We start from the raw sequence: 15,977 nt of genomic DNA on the forward strand, positions 1-15,977 counted from the left end.
CTTGCAGAGGCTACACCCAAGATGGACAATGGTCACGAGATTTTCAGGCAGATATGTTTTGTCTATTTCCATATCAGAAGTTAATTGTCCAATTACAGCTTCAGGGAATGAAGTCATATTCCCCCAGTTTGCTCCTTGCCATATACTTTTATTTATACTTTTCAGGGCCTGAGGCTGTGAGGGTGGCCTTGGTTCTCAGGCCTGAAAGGATTGTTTTGTCTGACCAAAATGGGAATAGAGCTTACTAACACTCTGCATGGAGTTCAGAGTTATACACTAATGCAGTACAGGATCTGAAAATTATAAAAGCTAAAAACTTAAGGCATCATGACATGCTTAATGATGAACCCTAAAAACATTTATAATTATTCCCAATGGTGCAATACCCTCTGGGACATAAGCTGTAGAGGCAACTAAGGCAGGTTTGGTCCAGTGAGAAAGAATCAGTATAAGCACAGATGAAAAAAGCACAGCACTCTCCAAGTTAAAAGATTTCTATTAAAACTGAATTGAGAGAAGAAAAGTCAAAGAACTGTTTTTGTCAAGTAGTGCAGGGTTGAACACACAAACTTAACAAACTTGTAGATTTGTGGCTGTGTTCTACTTTAATTACACATCTTTCTCTTAGCTTGAGAAAGATGTGTATCCTTTATGAGCACACTGACTCAGTGAAATTACGCACCAATTTCAGTGGATTATTTTTGTATTTCACCTACTATTAAAAACAAAAAAAAAGTGGGAAAAGGTAAGTTGTTATTCCTACACTTCACTCCCATACTCTGTATTTTTAATTCTCATATTACAATTCCTAGTATTATTCCTATACTCTACCACAAGCATATCTAAAAATACACACTAATGTAAATGCATTGGAGTGTTGTTACTACACTTGAAATCCCTCATATTGCCCTTTAATATTCTGCCACTGGATATTGGTAAGGACTTAAGAAGTCAACAGCCCAGTCCTCCTCATCTTCAGGACATCTCACCTCTTTGTAATGCTGCAGATCATTACAAAAGTCAGTAGCTTTTCTTACTGTACCTTTTGTTACCGTGACGTCACAAACCATGTTAATTTCATCTAAAGGCAGTGTCCAAAAAGCAAGTTCTTCTGTGAAACTGATGGACCTGGCTTCATGTCGTTCCAGTGGAAAGCCTTGAATATTTAAGTACACAGGGCCCTAAAATAAATAATAACCATGAGGGCTTCCTAAAATATTCCACTCCCCATTCATTATGAAAATACAGAAATCTTCTTAATGCTGTAATACAATTAACAATAAAAAACCACTAAATAATTTTATATTTATTACAAAACAAATTAAAGGGAAAAGGAAACGCCTTTTATATAAACTCTCTGAATGTCCACACTACCATTTCCTTTATGGTATAGAAACCTCGTGCCTCTCCTCTTTAGTCTTTTCATGGTTTGGAACCATTATCACTTAGTAGCATGAGGAGATAGCATGTACTGATGAAACACAGTTTATACAAGGAAAATACCAGAATATTTCTGTTTCAAAGAAATTATATGGCAATTTCTTGTTATATAAAGTTTAAATCTCACCCATACAGCACATTAGCAGTACAGGTTTTTCCTTACTCACTGGAGTAATAATTACTGAAGTTAAGCCACGAACTCAGAGCTGAAAAGGACTTAGAAACTTGGGCTGGAGATCAAATGGTACCAAAGGTTCAGATTCAAACTTGCCAGTGCCAAAGAGCTGTAAGACTTCAGCTGCAAGCAAAATCGAAACAGAAAGCAGCCTTCTTTTCAGTCACTGATCATAGCCAAAAATTGAGATCTGGGGCCCTGTAACTGGCCACCCCCAACCATCCAAGACAGCTACAAAGTTTCTTCAGATAAGGTATTTTCAATATCCTTATAAATACTTCTTTTCCAGAAATTCTGGCCAAGCTTACTGGTTTTCAAGAACATCTTACACTGTGACAGCTAGGTATATGAAAATGCTAATTTTTCTAGTCAGTGTAAAAACTCCAAGAACAAGCAACAAGGACCATGCCTTGTACACACTCTTTTTCCTGAAGAAATTAATCACATTTTAGACTTGTCACAACACAGTAAATAAAGCCAGTATTATATGAATAAAAAATAATTTAAAAGACAAACCTTTACTTCTATTTTTTGAGTTTCTGATGGACACAGCATTTTCTTTTGTGCATTTCCTGGCTGATCGACTTTCCAGTAGCCCATAAACTTATGATCTGGTAATGGCAGTCTGTCAAATAATGTAGGAACAAATGAATTTTTACATTTATTAACCAGTAAGTGATATGGAATAAATAATTTAGACAACTGCATTTTTCCAACAAAATATATCTGAAGACTCTCTTGCAGAAAGTGTTTTCTTGCTAAAATATTTTATTCCTTTTTACATTTTAAATCACAAAAATGTTAGCCTTCTGGACTACTAATGTAGACACAATCTAAGCAGTATCATAAAAGAAGAAATGTATAATATGGCTTCAAAAGGAAAAGTTCTCCAGTCTGAATTATGTGAGCTATATCCAAACCATCTCTTGCTTTGCTTTATTTGGATCAGGTTGTGCCAGCACCCCTTAAAGGAACTTCTGTCAGTAGCTCACTCTTCTAAAAGACCAGCAGAAAAACCATAGTAAGCTCTGTGGCTCATTAACCACGAAAGAAAAATTATTTCTGTTTATTTTACCACCACTCACATAGCAAAGGAATATAGACATGAGAGTATCCCATTGCCTTCTGGCCTGTACAATCTACAGAAAGGACAGGGACATCTTCAAAAGCCACATTTGCTTGCCTTGATTTAATTTCCTCATTTCTGTATCTTTTATCTAAGGAAGAAATATGTGGACCACAGCAAAACTCATTTATACAGGAAAAGAAAATGCTGATGTGTGACAATCTAGCATCACAGCAAAATACAGACAGTGCAATTTCTCTTTCTTTCCCCTGAAGTGATTTACAGCCACTGAAAGCAGTTTGACTTCATTAATTGGCACAGATACCTTCAAGCTAATGAACTCATCACTTCTGGCTTTTTTTTTGGGACCAGTCACTCCTAAAGAGACCTCCTATCAAAACAGCATTCTGTGTTACATGCTGTTGCACATGATTGCACAGCTACAGGACTTGGCAAGAGATAGAAGACATTCCTTCTCCCAGTTTCTATAAATATCTTCAAAGTCTATTTTAAGGAAGTTCTCTTAGACTGTTTGTTAAAAGTATCTGCTTGGTCCCTTCTGTCCTATCTGATGATGCTTGTTCCTACTCTTTCAATTATTTTCCCTCTCCTCACCAACCTGGCACTTTTAGATATTAGAGGATTGTTTAATTTCTTCTCTACATTATTTTCAGAATAAGAAGGGATCCCAAATTAAAAAAAAATCCCAGATTAAAATATCAATTGGACTATATATAAAACTTAGGGAATTTTAGTTTTATTTTTCCCCTAAGAACTTACGGGAAAAGTCAGGGGATGAATACAGATGTCCCTTAATTTTTGCTACTCATTCAGGAAAGATGTCTTAACATTTCTTAATGATATATTGATACCAAACCTCAAACAACCAGAAGCCAGAAGTCACAGGCATTCACTCAGCCTCCATCACCATTCTGTGTTTGGACCATCTGCCAAGGCAGTCAGACAGCCAAAGACACTGTTTTGCAAACAGAAAATGGTTTGGATACTATTGATCACTGGTGCTCACAGATAAATAAATGGCCAGCTGCCAGCAATGTGCCACTGGGGCATGTCATGAAGAAAGAGTATCTCATTAATTCCCTCTCTTAGTCAAAGAACCAGGAGAGTCTTCATGGCCTGTTTGTCGCCTGACTAAAAATATCAATAGATAAAAGTGTTTGCAGAGTGATTAATTTTGCATTTTTCCTCACTTCATTCTGCATTTTCCCATTCTTACACCTAGCTTGTATAGCCAAAATTGTTCCCAAATGAAGAGGAGAAATTGAGCCAGATTAAAAAAAAAATCCAAAACCAAAAACCCTCAAGTACATGGGGCCATGTTTTTGCACGGCAACATTCAACACCATTAGGAAAAAACATTAATGATGCAGTATTTCAACATATACAAAATTCTTAGATATATTTATTCATGCAACCAGAAAAACAGGCAAATAGTCAAGCCACTAGACTAAATGTCATTTAGATATCTATGAAACAGAATTTTACTTCAGGCTTCCATTTGGTTTTCTAAATGATTTGTTGGCAAAGCATTGTTTATGTCTTGAGCCACAAGCTGTCTTGTGTGCAAAAAAAACCTTGGAGACTTCTTTTTGCTCTATGACTCTGAATAGCATAATCTCTGATATGCCAATAATCAGCAATAGTTATTTCCCATTAGCTCAGTGGAACATCAGCTCTCACAAGGATTTGGACTTTAGTTTTAATTCCTTACACTTTACTCCCATGGACAACATCCTAGAAATCGAGAACTTTACTAATGATCACGAATAGCTATTAAAATTTGAAACAAAACATATGTTAATAACCACCTCAAACCAAACATCCTGCTTTTTATAGCAACAGAATTACAGATTGCATTCCCAAATAAACATTTCCACTCTCTTTTGGCTTTCTGGAGATTTTCTTTGCTAATAGTTCCTCTCTTTCCTCAGGAAAACTGATTTCTACTTTCTCCTAGATTTTTGAGGTTTTGTTCTCTTCCCTTTTTCTGAATGATTTAGTTTCTCTGAGGCAGCAGAGCTAGTCATCATAAATAGCAAAGAGGAGGAAAATGTAGATCTGAATTTCAGAATAATACAGAAAGCAGAGTTCACAATACAAAGCTCTTTGTCAAGAGTAATAGGGATCTCATTCTTCCAGGGCCTGACATTTTTTTTTCTTTGATGTCCCACTGCTCTCTCGTGTAAATCTGGTCTAAGAAAGACTAAGAGTATTGAAGAAGCTGGTGGGATTAAGGTCTTACAATCAGTCTGCTGAATGAGTTTCAGGAGGGAGTGAGCGTGCAGAACAACTGAAACAACATATTCACACTAAAAATGTGTATACATCTTAACAGCCTTCCCCTAGTGAATACATATGATACACATGGAAGTAAGGAAATTACCTTCTTTTCCCAGGACTTATAACAAGCAAATTTTGAAAATAACTTAAAGTGACAGACCTAGTAAAACTTCACTAGATGCTCCTGCCACATTGCTGTATTGCAAATTAATTAACCAAATAGCATTTACATAAAAGGCAGATAGAAAACAATGGAAATGTCAACACTGGCAAAAATCTGTAAGGCAAAGAGATCTGATAGGTATAAAAAGTACAGTGGCTGAGTAAGAATGGTACTAAAACTTCACTGGTCTCTAAGCTGGGGTGTACAGAGCAATCCATGATTTTTGCCTTTGTCAAAAGCTGGAAAGGGTTTCTAGAACAGAAAAACTACAGGCAGACTACATTAATCTTGTAAGAAATCCAAGATTTAAGAGCAATTTCTAGAGAATTATTCCTGTTCAGTTCTTTGATTATGGATGTGTCAAAGCCTGTTGCTTAAGGAAAATTCAAAACTGTTTTTCTGTTTATTCACCCTTAATTTTAGATCCTGGTTTTCTACATGATTACTGCTGTCCATAAATGTATATATAGGCAGGGTTCAGAAAAGTGATTGCATGAGACCCACAGTTGATGGGACAATTCTACAAGAAATTATTGTTTAGCCTGAATTTCTGCATGCACAGCCATCAAAGGGAAAATGATCTGTCAAAACATAATTCTCTTGTGCTGCTAGAAAACTTTTCAAAGTGACACCTATAGAACACAATTTCTTTCCATTTCCTATTTTTGATTTAAGAAAATAAATTCATTTTAGGGTATTTAAAAAAATGAAAAACAAAAAAACCCCTAAGTCACCAAACAACTGTGTTAAAAAGTCAACAGAATCTGTTTATAAAATTTTTTGTTTAGCTTCCAGAGAACATACTACAAGATGGATATGAATGTTGTAAAAGGGCAGCTCCACTGAAAGCAAATTCTTCACTGCCAGGCATCGTATTAGTACAGCTGTGGAGATGAACTATGGCATAAAACAAAGCTGCTTAATATATGATCTTGTAAACCAGCTCAGTGCTGGCACAGAATGTATTATTCAAGGCCTCCAGTAACAGCCTGTGCTCCATCTAGCTGAAAAGATTTCCATCCCACGTAACCTTTTTGGACTCAAGTAAGATACAGCTTGAAATCAGGAAAATTCCTTGCCAACCAGTTCTCCATAATTTATCTATAAACATATTTTGATTTGAAGACATTCAGTAGACATTCTGAAACAGACATTCAGAACAGTTGTATGTTAAAACTCCTGTTCCCTGACAACTTCCCTTCCTCAGCTGGCCCTGTAACACACAGGGTTGACAACAGACATGTATGATAGGAGAAATACTCAATAATTAACTACAGATTACCGGGGGGAAAAAAGCCACATGAAAGAATAGTCTCAAGAGAAAAACCAAGCTGGTAAAATGTACATATTTACATTACATATAAAAAACCCAGTTCATATAAAACAAATATTGAATTTATAGGAAGCACCTGGAAGTGAATAGTGACAGAGGAAAAATATGGACTGGCAATTTCATCAAGGATAAATGTCAGAATTAGGATTAAAGGCTGTTTTACCTAGAAATTGCAGATGGTCTGAACTGTGCACTGAAATGGCAGATTAACATGAATTTAGAAAAATATGACATAACAGATGTCAATGGGAAAAACAAAATGTAATTGTACACATAAAGAAAGAAAATGAGTTAGTACCATGAATAATTCATTTTAGCTACTATGTCTTGGCAAACCATCACAGACAATCCATCTGCTTTACATACAATACTGATAAAAATCATAAAATAGCGGACAGGTGGTACCAGGAGAGACAGACAGGATTTTAACACCTAACAATACTGAACATGTCAGTACCTTGAAGAATGGTTATTCTACCTGAAAAAAAAGTGGCAACTGAAGAAAGCAAAAAGACCAAGTAAAGCATTCCTGTACAGGTCTAATACATGATATTCATTTTGCTAATAAATAAATTAATACCAACAAATTAATTTCTCTCTTTAAAAAACAACTACTGCAAGCATCATTCTGTAAATGGTCATTATGTACCATATAATCTTCCCTTCCAAGACTAGGTATATAATTTCCAGAATTTAATCTACAATTCCTGTGAGCATCTGTTCAATTTTCCTTGGATTTCAGCAATTTCAGCTGGACACATACTTAAATAATTCTTCTATTGAGACCCTGTATTTTAGAGTGTTGCTTGTGTGTCTCATGTTTTTTTCTTCCTATATTTACAGCAGTTGTATTGCAGCAGTAATTTAAATAATTCTGATTTATGCAAGTTTTCTTTTCGATTCAGTAATAGGTGATAGACTTCTCCAAAGCTTATTAAAATAGGAATCACAAATTGTTCAATTCAAGACATGCCAGAGAGCACCTGTGTAAAGGAGTCAGCATTTCACTATAACAATTTTCCTCCCCAGAATCTCCTGGAAATACTTCTGTATCACAAAATTTAATTGTACTGAATTTGTATTCTTATACAACAATTTTGCTGTTGTATGATTAACAGCCTCAGGAAGAATTGGTTTGGACTACTATCCCAGTTTTCATGTTACTTAATAGAACTGCTGTGCAATTTATTATGATAGCTAGTAAGTCTTTAAAGTCTACTGAAAAAAGACTGGGGCACAAAAGTCATCTGTGAGGATATGCTGTTGTTGCTGAAACAACATAGAAATCACACCTAGAAATCACACCTTCAGATTGCCAGCTTGTGAGAGCCTAGAAGCAGGTAGGAAAACTAGCTTAAAACAGAAAGTGATACTGACATGTCATAAAACCAATCTGAAAAAACCCAATACAGTAAGAAAAATCTAAGTGTGAAGAAAGTTGATCACATAAAGTGCTATGGAGTAAGTGCTATGGAGAGTTTTAAAAAAAGGATGTGGAGATTTAAAAAAAGGATGTGGAGATTTATGTTTAGAAAACCAGAGATGAGTTAAATATGGCATGAAATGCAAGCATTCTGAGCTTTTAAAATGTCAATATATTGCTATTCTTTACTTTCATACTACTGTACTTGGCTCCAGCAAAAATGAACTTGACCAGTTTCACACTCAATACTTAAGGATGGATACACATCAAATGAAGACAAGGAGCATAAAAGAAAAATAAAACCAAACAGAGGCCTTGAAAACAGTGAAGACTGAGAGGAGACTTTCTAGTGCTGAGGCTATTTAGAAACAAGACTGACTTGCCTTGGGAGGTTATAGAACTTCATCTCTGAAGGTCTTCAGGCATGAACCAAGAAAAAATGAGCTAAGGTTTTAGAATAACCTGCATCTTTTCTGAAGGAGGTGGGCTGGACTAAATTAACACCATTATCCTATTCTCAGATTCATGGAAAACAATAGAGAGGGCAGTACTCCAGTATCTTTTCTGCAGCAGTCCAAACAACATATACCAAATTACCTCAATGTGTCTGTCCATCATGGGAGATTGCAATATGGGCTGGAACAGATTTGGAGAGATTATCTCAAGGTTCTTTAACCTCAAGGCAAATAAACAGTGCCTAAACATGAAAGATGTGGCTGTAATTCAAGATGATCTACCTGTGGCTTACATAGGAGTGAATCTCATGATCAAAATCAAGGTTGTCTTACAATGCAGGGGTAAGAACCTGAAATGCCAGCTGTAGTGGATGAGAGTGAGGGATTAAGACCAAGACAGGTAAGTTGGACAGACAATCAAAGCCAAGTGCTCAGCCCAGCACAGTGAGATCTAAGAAAAAGTTGTTTTTATCAGCTGTGTGTGAACTGCTTCTGTATTTTCTCCTCCCCTGGGCCTTCAGTGTACAAATTACATGCTCAGAGCTGCCTGTCTAGTGAAGTTTTTGATAAGCATCTTGTGGAGATCTTGTAAGTCTGTCATCCTTGGTGTAACCTCTCCTAGAAAACCTCAGCGATGAATTCAAAATGATCAGCTAATTATCTTTAATTCAATATAATTACATTTTTCTTTTATCTTCTCACTTCTAGACTGAGCAGTCCCCAATTACAGCAATCTTTCTGTTATGTTTCCTAAACCTCCAATTGTTTCATTACTAAAGAATCCTCTCCCACATCTAATACTTCTAAAATTATACAAAGACCAAATTTCTCAAAAACTATAACAAACATTGTAATTAGTTAAAATAGAAATTAATAAGTGATGTTCAGCAAAGAAATTATAGCAAGAGTTTCAAGTGTGTTCTGTCAATTTGACAGACTTTGTCATTGCTCAAGTACTGGTTCCCCAGGCATGTAATAGTCCTGTCATCAAAATTAAAAGGTACACCACAGGCACTACTCTGCCAATCTTTTTAAATAATAAATGTAGGATATTAGATATGATAAGAGTGGTGCTGCAGCAGGAGAAACCTACACATGGACACAACACCACAGAATGTGTAAGGCTGGAAAGGACCACAGTGGTCATCTGCTCCAACCTCGCTGCTCAAGCAGGGTCACCCAGAGGCACAGGGCTGCTCCAAAGGTTCTTGAATATCTCCAGTAAGAGACACTCCACAACCTCTCTGGGCAATTTGTTCCAGTGCTCACTCACCCATACCAGAATCACTATCAATAAATCATGCCATAAAAGTCAGTCCCTCCTTACCAAGTATAAAATATGTATGTCATGTGGCAAACTCAGTTTTCCATATATCCATAAAGCTTTCTCCATGAAAGGGAAATATTTGTTTCTTCATAAATAAATTATGTATTAGAGCTCAAGACAGAGTAAGTCTTCTAATTCTTTTTGATTATTATCTATTTAAGCCTGTTTTCTGTGAATTTTGGAAGAGTGTATTACATTTGTTTAACAGAATCATAGAATAGTTTGTGTTGTAAAAGACCCTAATGATCCTCTGGTTTCAACAGCCCCTGCCATGGGAAGGGACACCTTCCACTAGACCAGGTTGCTCAAAGCCCTGCCCAATGTGGCCTTGAACACTTGGAGGGAGGGGGCATCCACAACTTTTCTGAGCAACCTGTTCCAGTGCCTCACCAGCCTCACAGTAAAGAATTTCTTCTTAATATCTCATCTAAACATCCCTACCCTCTTTCCATTTAAAGCCATTCCCCCTTGTTCTCTCAATAAAGGCCCTTGTAAAAAGTATCTCTCCAGCTTTCTGGTAAGGCCCCTTCAGAGAGTGGAGGGTGGCTTGAAGACAGGAGGGCATTACTACATAATGTAGCTGGTTGGATTCTAACCTCTGAAAAAGAAGTATATGGTGTAATGTATCAACTAATAATATAATTAAAGAATAACAGTGATTTACAGACACATACAAAAGCTGTTCTTCAAGCTTACATGCACTGCTCCATTCAGAAGAAATACTTTTGTAGAGCCCTCTGTGAGCATCAAAGACAAAACCCAGCTACCACTGAAGACAACTTTTTTTTCTGCAGACTTAGGTGATAAGTAACAGGAGAGAAGTGTATTGCAATTGAATTAAAAACACAGGAGAAGAAACAAGTATTTCCCTTTATTAAGATATATACCTGTTTACCTTACAAGCTATTAATATGTACATGGATTTTATAGATTAAATATTATTAATAAGCAAATACTCATGAAGTAACTTATATTGTTGTAACTTATTAGGAAGATTATAAATTTGAACCAGTGGAGGATTGACTTCAAGAATTCCAGGTTGTTTTAAAATCAATTAGCAGCAAGATACCACACTTATAAAGTGATCATGACAAATATGTCTTCTTAATATATATCTTATGTTATTCTTACTCCTTGGCCAGCTGTACATTGGTCGGTTTTGCTCCAATAGGTATCCCATATTTGTGCAATGTTTTGTATAAAATTTCACGCACTTCATTGTTGTAGGAGTCAAAGTCAAACACATTTCGAACAACATTTGCAAGTCCTTCAGATGGAAATTTCTGTAAAGAAACAGACCACCAAATTTCTTTTAGTGACTATCATTAAGTTACAGCCCATCATTATGTACTTCTAAAATAAACAATTCTAACTTTGATTGACAGACAAGTTCTGAAGTAATCTTTACTTTTCATTTCCAGGACATCATTTCAAGTCAGAGTGAAATTACTGACACTAAATTTGGTTTAAACAAAAAAAGCACGTGACAATTATTTAACACTAAACAACATTAATGGTTTAAATAATTACTTTCATTATACACACAACAAGATGGTGTAATCATTGGAGAATATAATGAATACTATTCTGTATTCTTAAAATTTGCTTTCTGTAAACCATGAAGATCTGATACAAAGACACACATTCATATAATTCACCCACACAATTAATTTAAGAATTCTGACTCCTAATGTTTAATATAGAGAAGCAGATAATATACTACTTGGTTAAAAAAACTATTTTAGGTCATGATGGATTTTAGTAGACACAGAAATTCACTTAAGACCCCCAATTATTTTTTTTCCTTAGGGAAAAATACTAGTTGAAATGTGCTATATACATTAAAAAACCCCAAATATTTATCAGATTTTCATTAGTATCTTTAGCAGAAATTAAAGTTGTGTTACTGTGCTAGATTGATTATTCTGAATGAGGAATTAAATGGTTGGATGGTTGCATCTAGAGGCTAGTGGTCAATGGCTCAAGGTCCCAGTGGAGATGTGTGACAAATGTCAGTACAGACCTCGGGGGTCTGTACTGGGACCAGGACTGTTTATTATCGTCATCAATGACACAGCAGGATTGAGTGCACTCTCAGAAAATTTGCAGATGATACTGAGCTAACTGATACAGCTAACATGCTTGTGGGGTGGAATGCTACCTGGAGGGACCTAGACAGGTGGAGAAGTGGGGCCACAGGAGTTTCATGAGGTTCAACAAGGCTGTGTGCATTGTCCTGCACCTGGGTTGGGGTAACCACTTGAATCAGCACAGGCTGGAGAATGAACAGATGAGAGAGCAGCTCTGACAAGGACTTGGGAGTGCTGGAAGGTGAGAAATTGGACATGACCTGGCAATGTGCACTTGCAGCCCAGAAAGCCAAATGTGTCCTGGGCTGCACTGAAAGCAGCGCAGAGTGTGGGAGGGGATTCTGTCCTTCTGCTCTGCTCTGATGATACTCCACCTGCAGTGCTGTATCCAGCTCAAGGGTTCTCAACATAAGAAAGACATGGACCTGCTGGATTGAGTCCATAGGAGGGCCTCAAAGATGATCAGAGGGCTGGATCACCTCTCCTGTGAAGACAGGCTGAGAGAGTTGCTCAGCCTGGAGAAAACTCTAAGGAGACCTTATAACACCTTCCAGTACCTAGAAGGGGTTATAAGAGATGGAGAGGGACTGGAAGGGCATTGCAGTGATAGGACAAGGGGGAATTGCTTTAAAAAGAAAAAGGGCAGATTTAGATCAGGTATTAGGAAGAAATTCATTATTATGAAGGTGGTGAGTCACTTGCATAGGCTGCCCAGAGAAGTTGTGGGTGCCCCATTCCTGAAGTGCTCAAGGTCAGGTTTGATGGGGCTTTGAGCAACCTGGTCTAGTGGCGGGGTGTCCCTTCCCACAGCAGCAGAGAACTAGAATATCTTTTAGGTGCTTTCCAGACAAAAATATTCTAGGATTCTATAAGCTAAAATAAGAGAAATGAAGAATTTTTAATATCAGAAAACCACTCAGAGAAACTGATGTCATTGATTAAGAAAGCCACTGAGGTGGGGGACCAAGCTGGAGCAGGTATATACCAAAAGGAGGCTGTGATCTCTGGCTGTGAGAAGCCCACACTGGAGCAGGTTTGCTGGCAGAATTTGTGACCCTATGGAAGGGCCCCATGCTGGAGCAGTTCCTGCAGAACTGCAGCCAGTGGGAATAGAGAAGGCCATGGAGGACTGTCTCCTATGGGAGGGATCCTATGCTGGAGCACGGGGGGAAGTCAGTGAGGAGTCCTCCCCCTGAGGAGAAAGTGGTGAAGAGAGAGTCAACATGTGAAGAACTGATCACAGCTCCCTTCCCCCGTCCTCTTGTGCTGCTGAAGGGGAGGGGGTAGAGAAAGGCAGGAGTAAAGTTGAACTTGGGAATAAAGGAGGAGTAGGGGGAATGTGTTTTAAGATCTGTGTTTATTTCTCATCTTCCTACTCTGATTTGATTTGCTGTAAATTAAACTAATTTCTTCAAGTCAAGTCTGTTTTGCCTGTGACAGTAATTGGTAAGTGATCTCTCCCTGACTTTATCTTGTTCTATAGGCATTTCATTATATTTTCTCTTCCCAGCGGAGGAGGGAAGTGAGAATATATTTGGTGAGCACGGCATCCAGCCAGGGTTAGCCCACCACAGATGTAAATGGAACAAACCAAATAAAAATAATTTTAAAAAAGAATTATCAACTTGCTGTATATCCTGGAAATTTACTGCCTGATTTATTTTATCCTTTTTTTTTGGCAAGAGATTGGAGTGAGAATCTTTCTATTTAAAAATGTCTCACTTTTTCTCCATAGGCCTTTCATTCAAATACTAGATTTTTCAGACAAGGACCTAGACACTTCCATCTCGATATGGCATATTGACAGTGATGAACATAAACTCGTGGAGAGATGTTTTAGGAAGTTGTAGTCTTAATTGCTTTTTCCCCATTAGCGAGCTAGGCTGGTACGGAGAACTTGAAAAGCGGACTTAAGTGTCAGAGAAGTTTATAAATGTATTAAAAATACAGATATTTGAATCCTGACTTAAAAATTAAAACTGAAGAAAACAGAAGAATTTCAGAAATGCTTTGACCTATACTCCTAATCAAATATCAGCATTAGGAGTTTAATATTTTCCTGACTTTAATCTGATCTCAGGTAATAAAATACCTGTGACACAAGCAATACTAAAATTAGCTAGTCACTGTGATATACTAGAATACCGCTGCTAAATTAAGCTTGTACAAATCTTTTTTTATCTGTGGCGTACATGGCAAAGAGTATTTTAATACTAGTGTTGCTATAAAAGCATATTAAACTATGTTCTGCTTTTTAAATCTGTCTATGAGGGACCTATTAGAAGATCTGCATCATTACAGCTTAGCGAAATAGAAGTTATTATGGGATAACATAAAATTGTTCTTCAGCCTGAGCCATCCTTGTTACAACACTCAGTTCTAACAAAGTAACAAGTACAATGAAAGAGGTACTAAACCCATTCTCTCATCATCTGTTCTAACTAAACACTAAATGTATAAACATTTCACACATTAGGTGAATTGAAAAGTTCATGACAATGTTATTAGTGAAAGTGCTAACTTCTACATTTTAATTGCACCTTGGCTTAATTGACCAGTAAGAAGTAGAGAATAATCCTGAAACAGAATTTATATTATGAATACTGTGTTTTCTCTGTTCTTCTCAGTGAAAGCACAACCAACACACCAGCACCAAGCTATCTAATTTACTCATGAACTACGCTTTCACCTCCCTGCATTAGGTACTGCAGAAACCTTGGTCAAGTACTTCAAATAATATCCAGTTTTCTCTAGAAGTCTCCAAATATGTCTGCAGTTTTCTGAATCATGGTATAACTTCTGTCATCAGTACACTTTTCTCCAATGAATTGCATCAACAGTTCCATGCCTCTTGCATCAGCAAGACATCATAAAAAATTTCCTGAGGTACAACAGATGGATTCTGGGAACACAAGCCACTTGTACAAAAGTCCTCTACTTCAGTAATTTAAAAAAAAAATCACAACTTTCATGTTTCAACCAGAACAAATCCAATCCCTCTTTAATAACTGCTTGGACAACTACTTACTGAAGAAAGGAAATGACAGCTCATTTAAAGGGGAAAAAAATTAAAAAGACAAGAAAACCCAAAAAAAAGGTTGACTGTTTTGGGCTTCAACTGAATGTAAAAAAAAAAAAAAATCATTTGGTTTCTATTGATTTTAAAAATGAGATTACTAGAGAAAATATTGACCTCTTTTCAGTCTGTCTGACTGTCATTCACTGATTCTTCCCCTTACAACTAACACTTCTGTATGTACCTTAGATTATTTTCAGAACTTAGATTCTTGGCTATTCCATAAAATAGTAAGTAACATAGTTTTTTGCTTTCAACAATTGTATATTTTTATTTATACATTGTGTGCTTTATTTGATAGAGAATTTGACGTGGTGAAAAAGCCATATATTTTAGGATCTAACATTCCATGAGGATGTACATCTACTGCTACAGCTTGTGTAAAATCTATGAGCAAAATTGTGATTTCCAGTAGAAATCAAGAATCTTAATCCAAATATGCTATACCCATAGAAGTTTACTGTACTTCTACCACTGTCTGAAATGAAAGTGATAAAATTATCTGGTGTTCAGTCTGTAATGAGTCCAGACTTTTTGTTTCAGACTTCTGCCTTGTGCTCTCACTAACACTCACTTCCCGATGTATCTTGGTGCCTTCAGCTTTGTTTTCATTCCCCTGTGCTCTTGGTTTCTCCCTTCACCCACCCTTACACCCTTTTACTGCATGTTGCCAGCTCTCTCTGTGCCTCCTCAGCTGTCCTTCAGCAGGGCCAGAAGCACCATGTCTATGGCTCATCCTGAGTGACAGGCATGCTAATGGATTAACCAGTAATGGATTAACCAGTAATGGATTAACTAGTGGGCATCATCTACTGCCAAACAAAACAGCTGAATTCTCCCCCTGCAATTTCAATCAGTTCCTCTCTGTCATATAGCCACTGATTTTGATTAAACCAGCAGAAACCTAATTATCTTTGAAAATTGATAAGTGAGATCCACTGTGACTGGCCAAAAGGGTAAAAGGTTATTAGGCAGCAAAGTGAGAAGGGGATATAAACTGGTTTTTGATAAGCCTAGTTTCCTTTTGAGATTAGTCTGAACATTAAAAAAATCTTACCACAAAAGCTTACTGCATAGGCCTTAAAACCTGATGATGAGTAGGCTTTGGGGGCAGAAGGTTTCTTAGGC

General features: G+C 36.9%; 1 protein-coding gene across 1 annotated transcript in view; it reads right to left on the bottom strand.

Annotated features, from left to right (window-relative positions):
• Window positions 1-15,977, bottom strand: part of VWA8 (von Willebrand factor A domain containing 8) — a 184,488-nt gene that overhangs the window by 61,925 nt on the left and 106,586 nt on the right. Inside the window, exons 26-28 of the mRNA XM_036379175.2 lie at window positions 10,815-10,966; window positions 2,132-2,240; window positions 1,043-1,181 (exon numbers count right to left, since the gene is read on the bottom strand). Of these exons, the coding sequence (XP_036235068.1) occupies window positions 1,043-1,181; window positions 2,132-2,240; window positions 10,815-10,966 (400 nt within the window). The remainder of the gene's footprint in view (window positions 1-1,042; window positions 1,182-2,131; window positions 2,241-10,814; window positions 10,967-15,977) is intronic.

Source organism: Molothrus ater, chromosome 2, assembly GCF_012460135.2.
Source record: "Molothrus ater isolate BHLD 08-10-18 breed brown headed cowbird chromosome 2, BPBGC_Mater_1.1, whole genome shotgun sequence".
NCBI lineage: Eukaryota > Metazoa > Chordata > Aves > Passeriformes > Icteridae > Molothrus > Molothrus ater.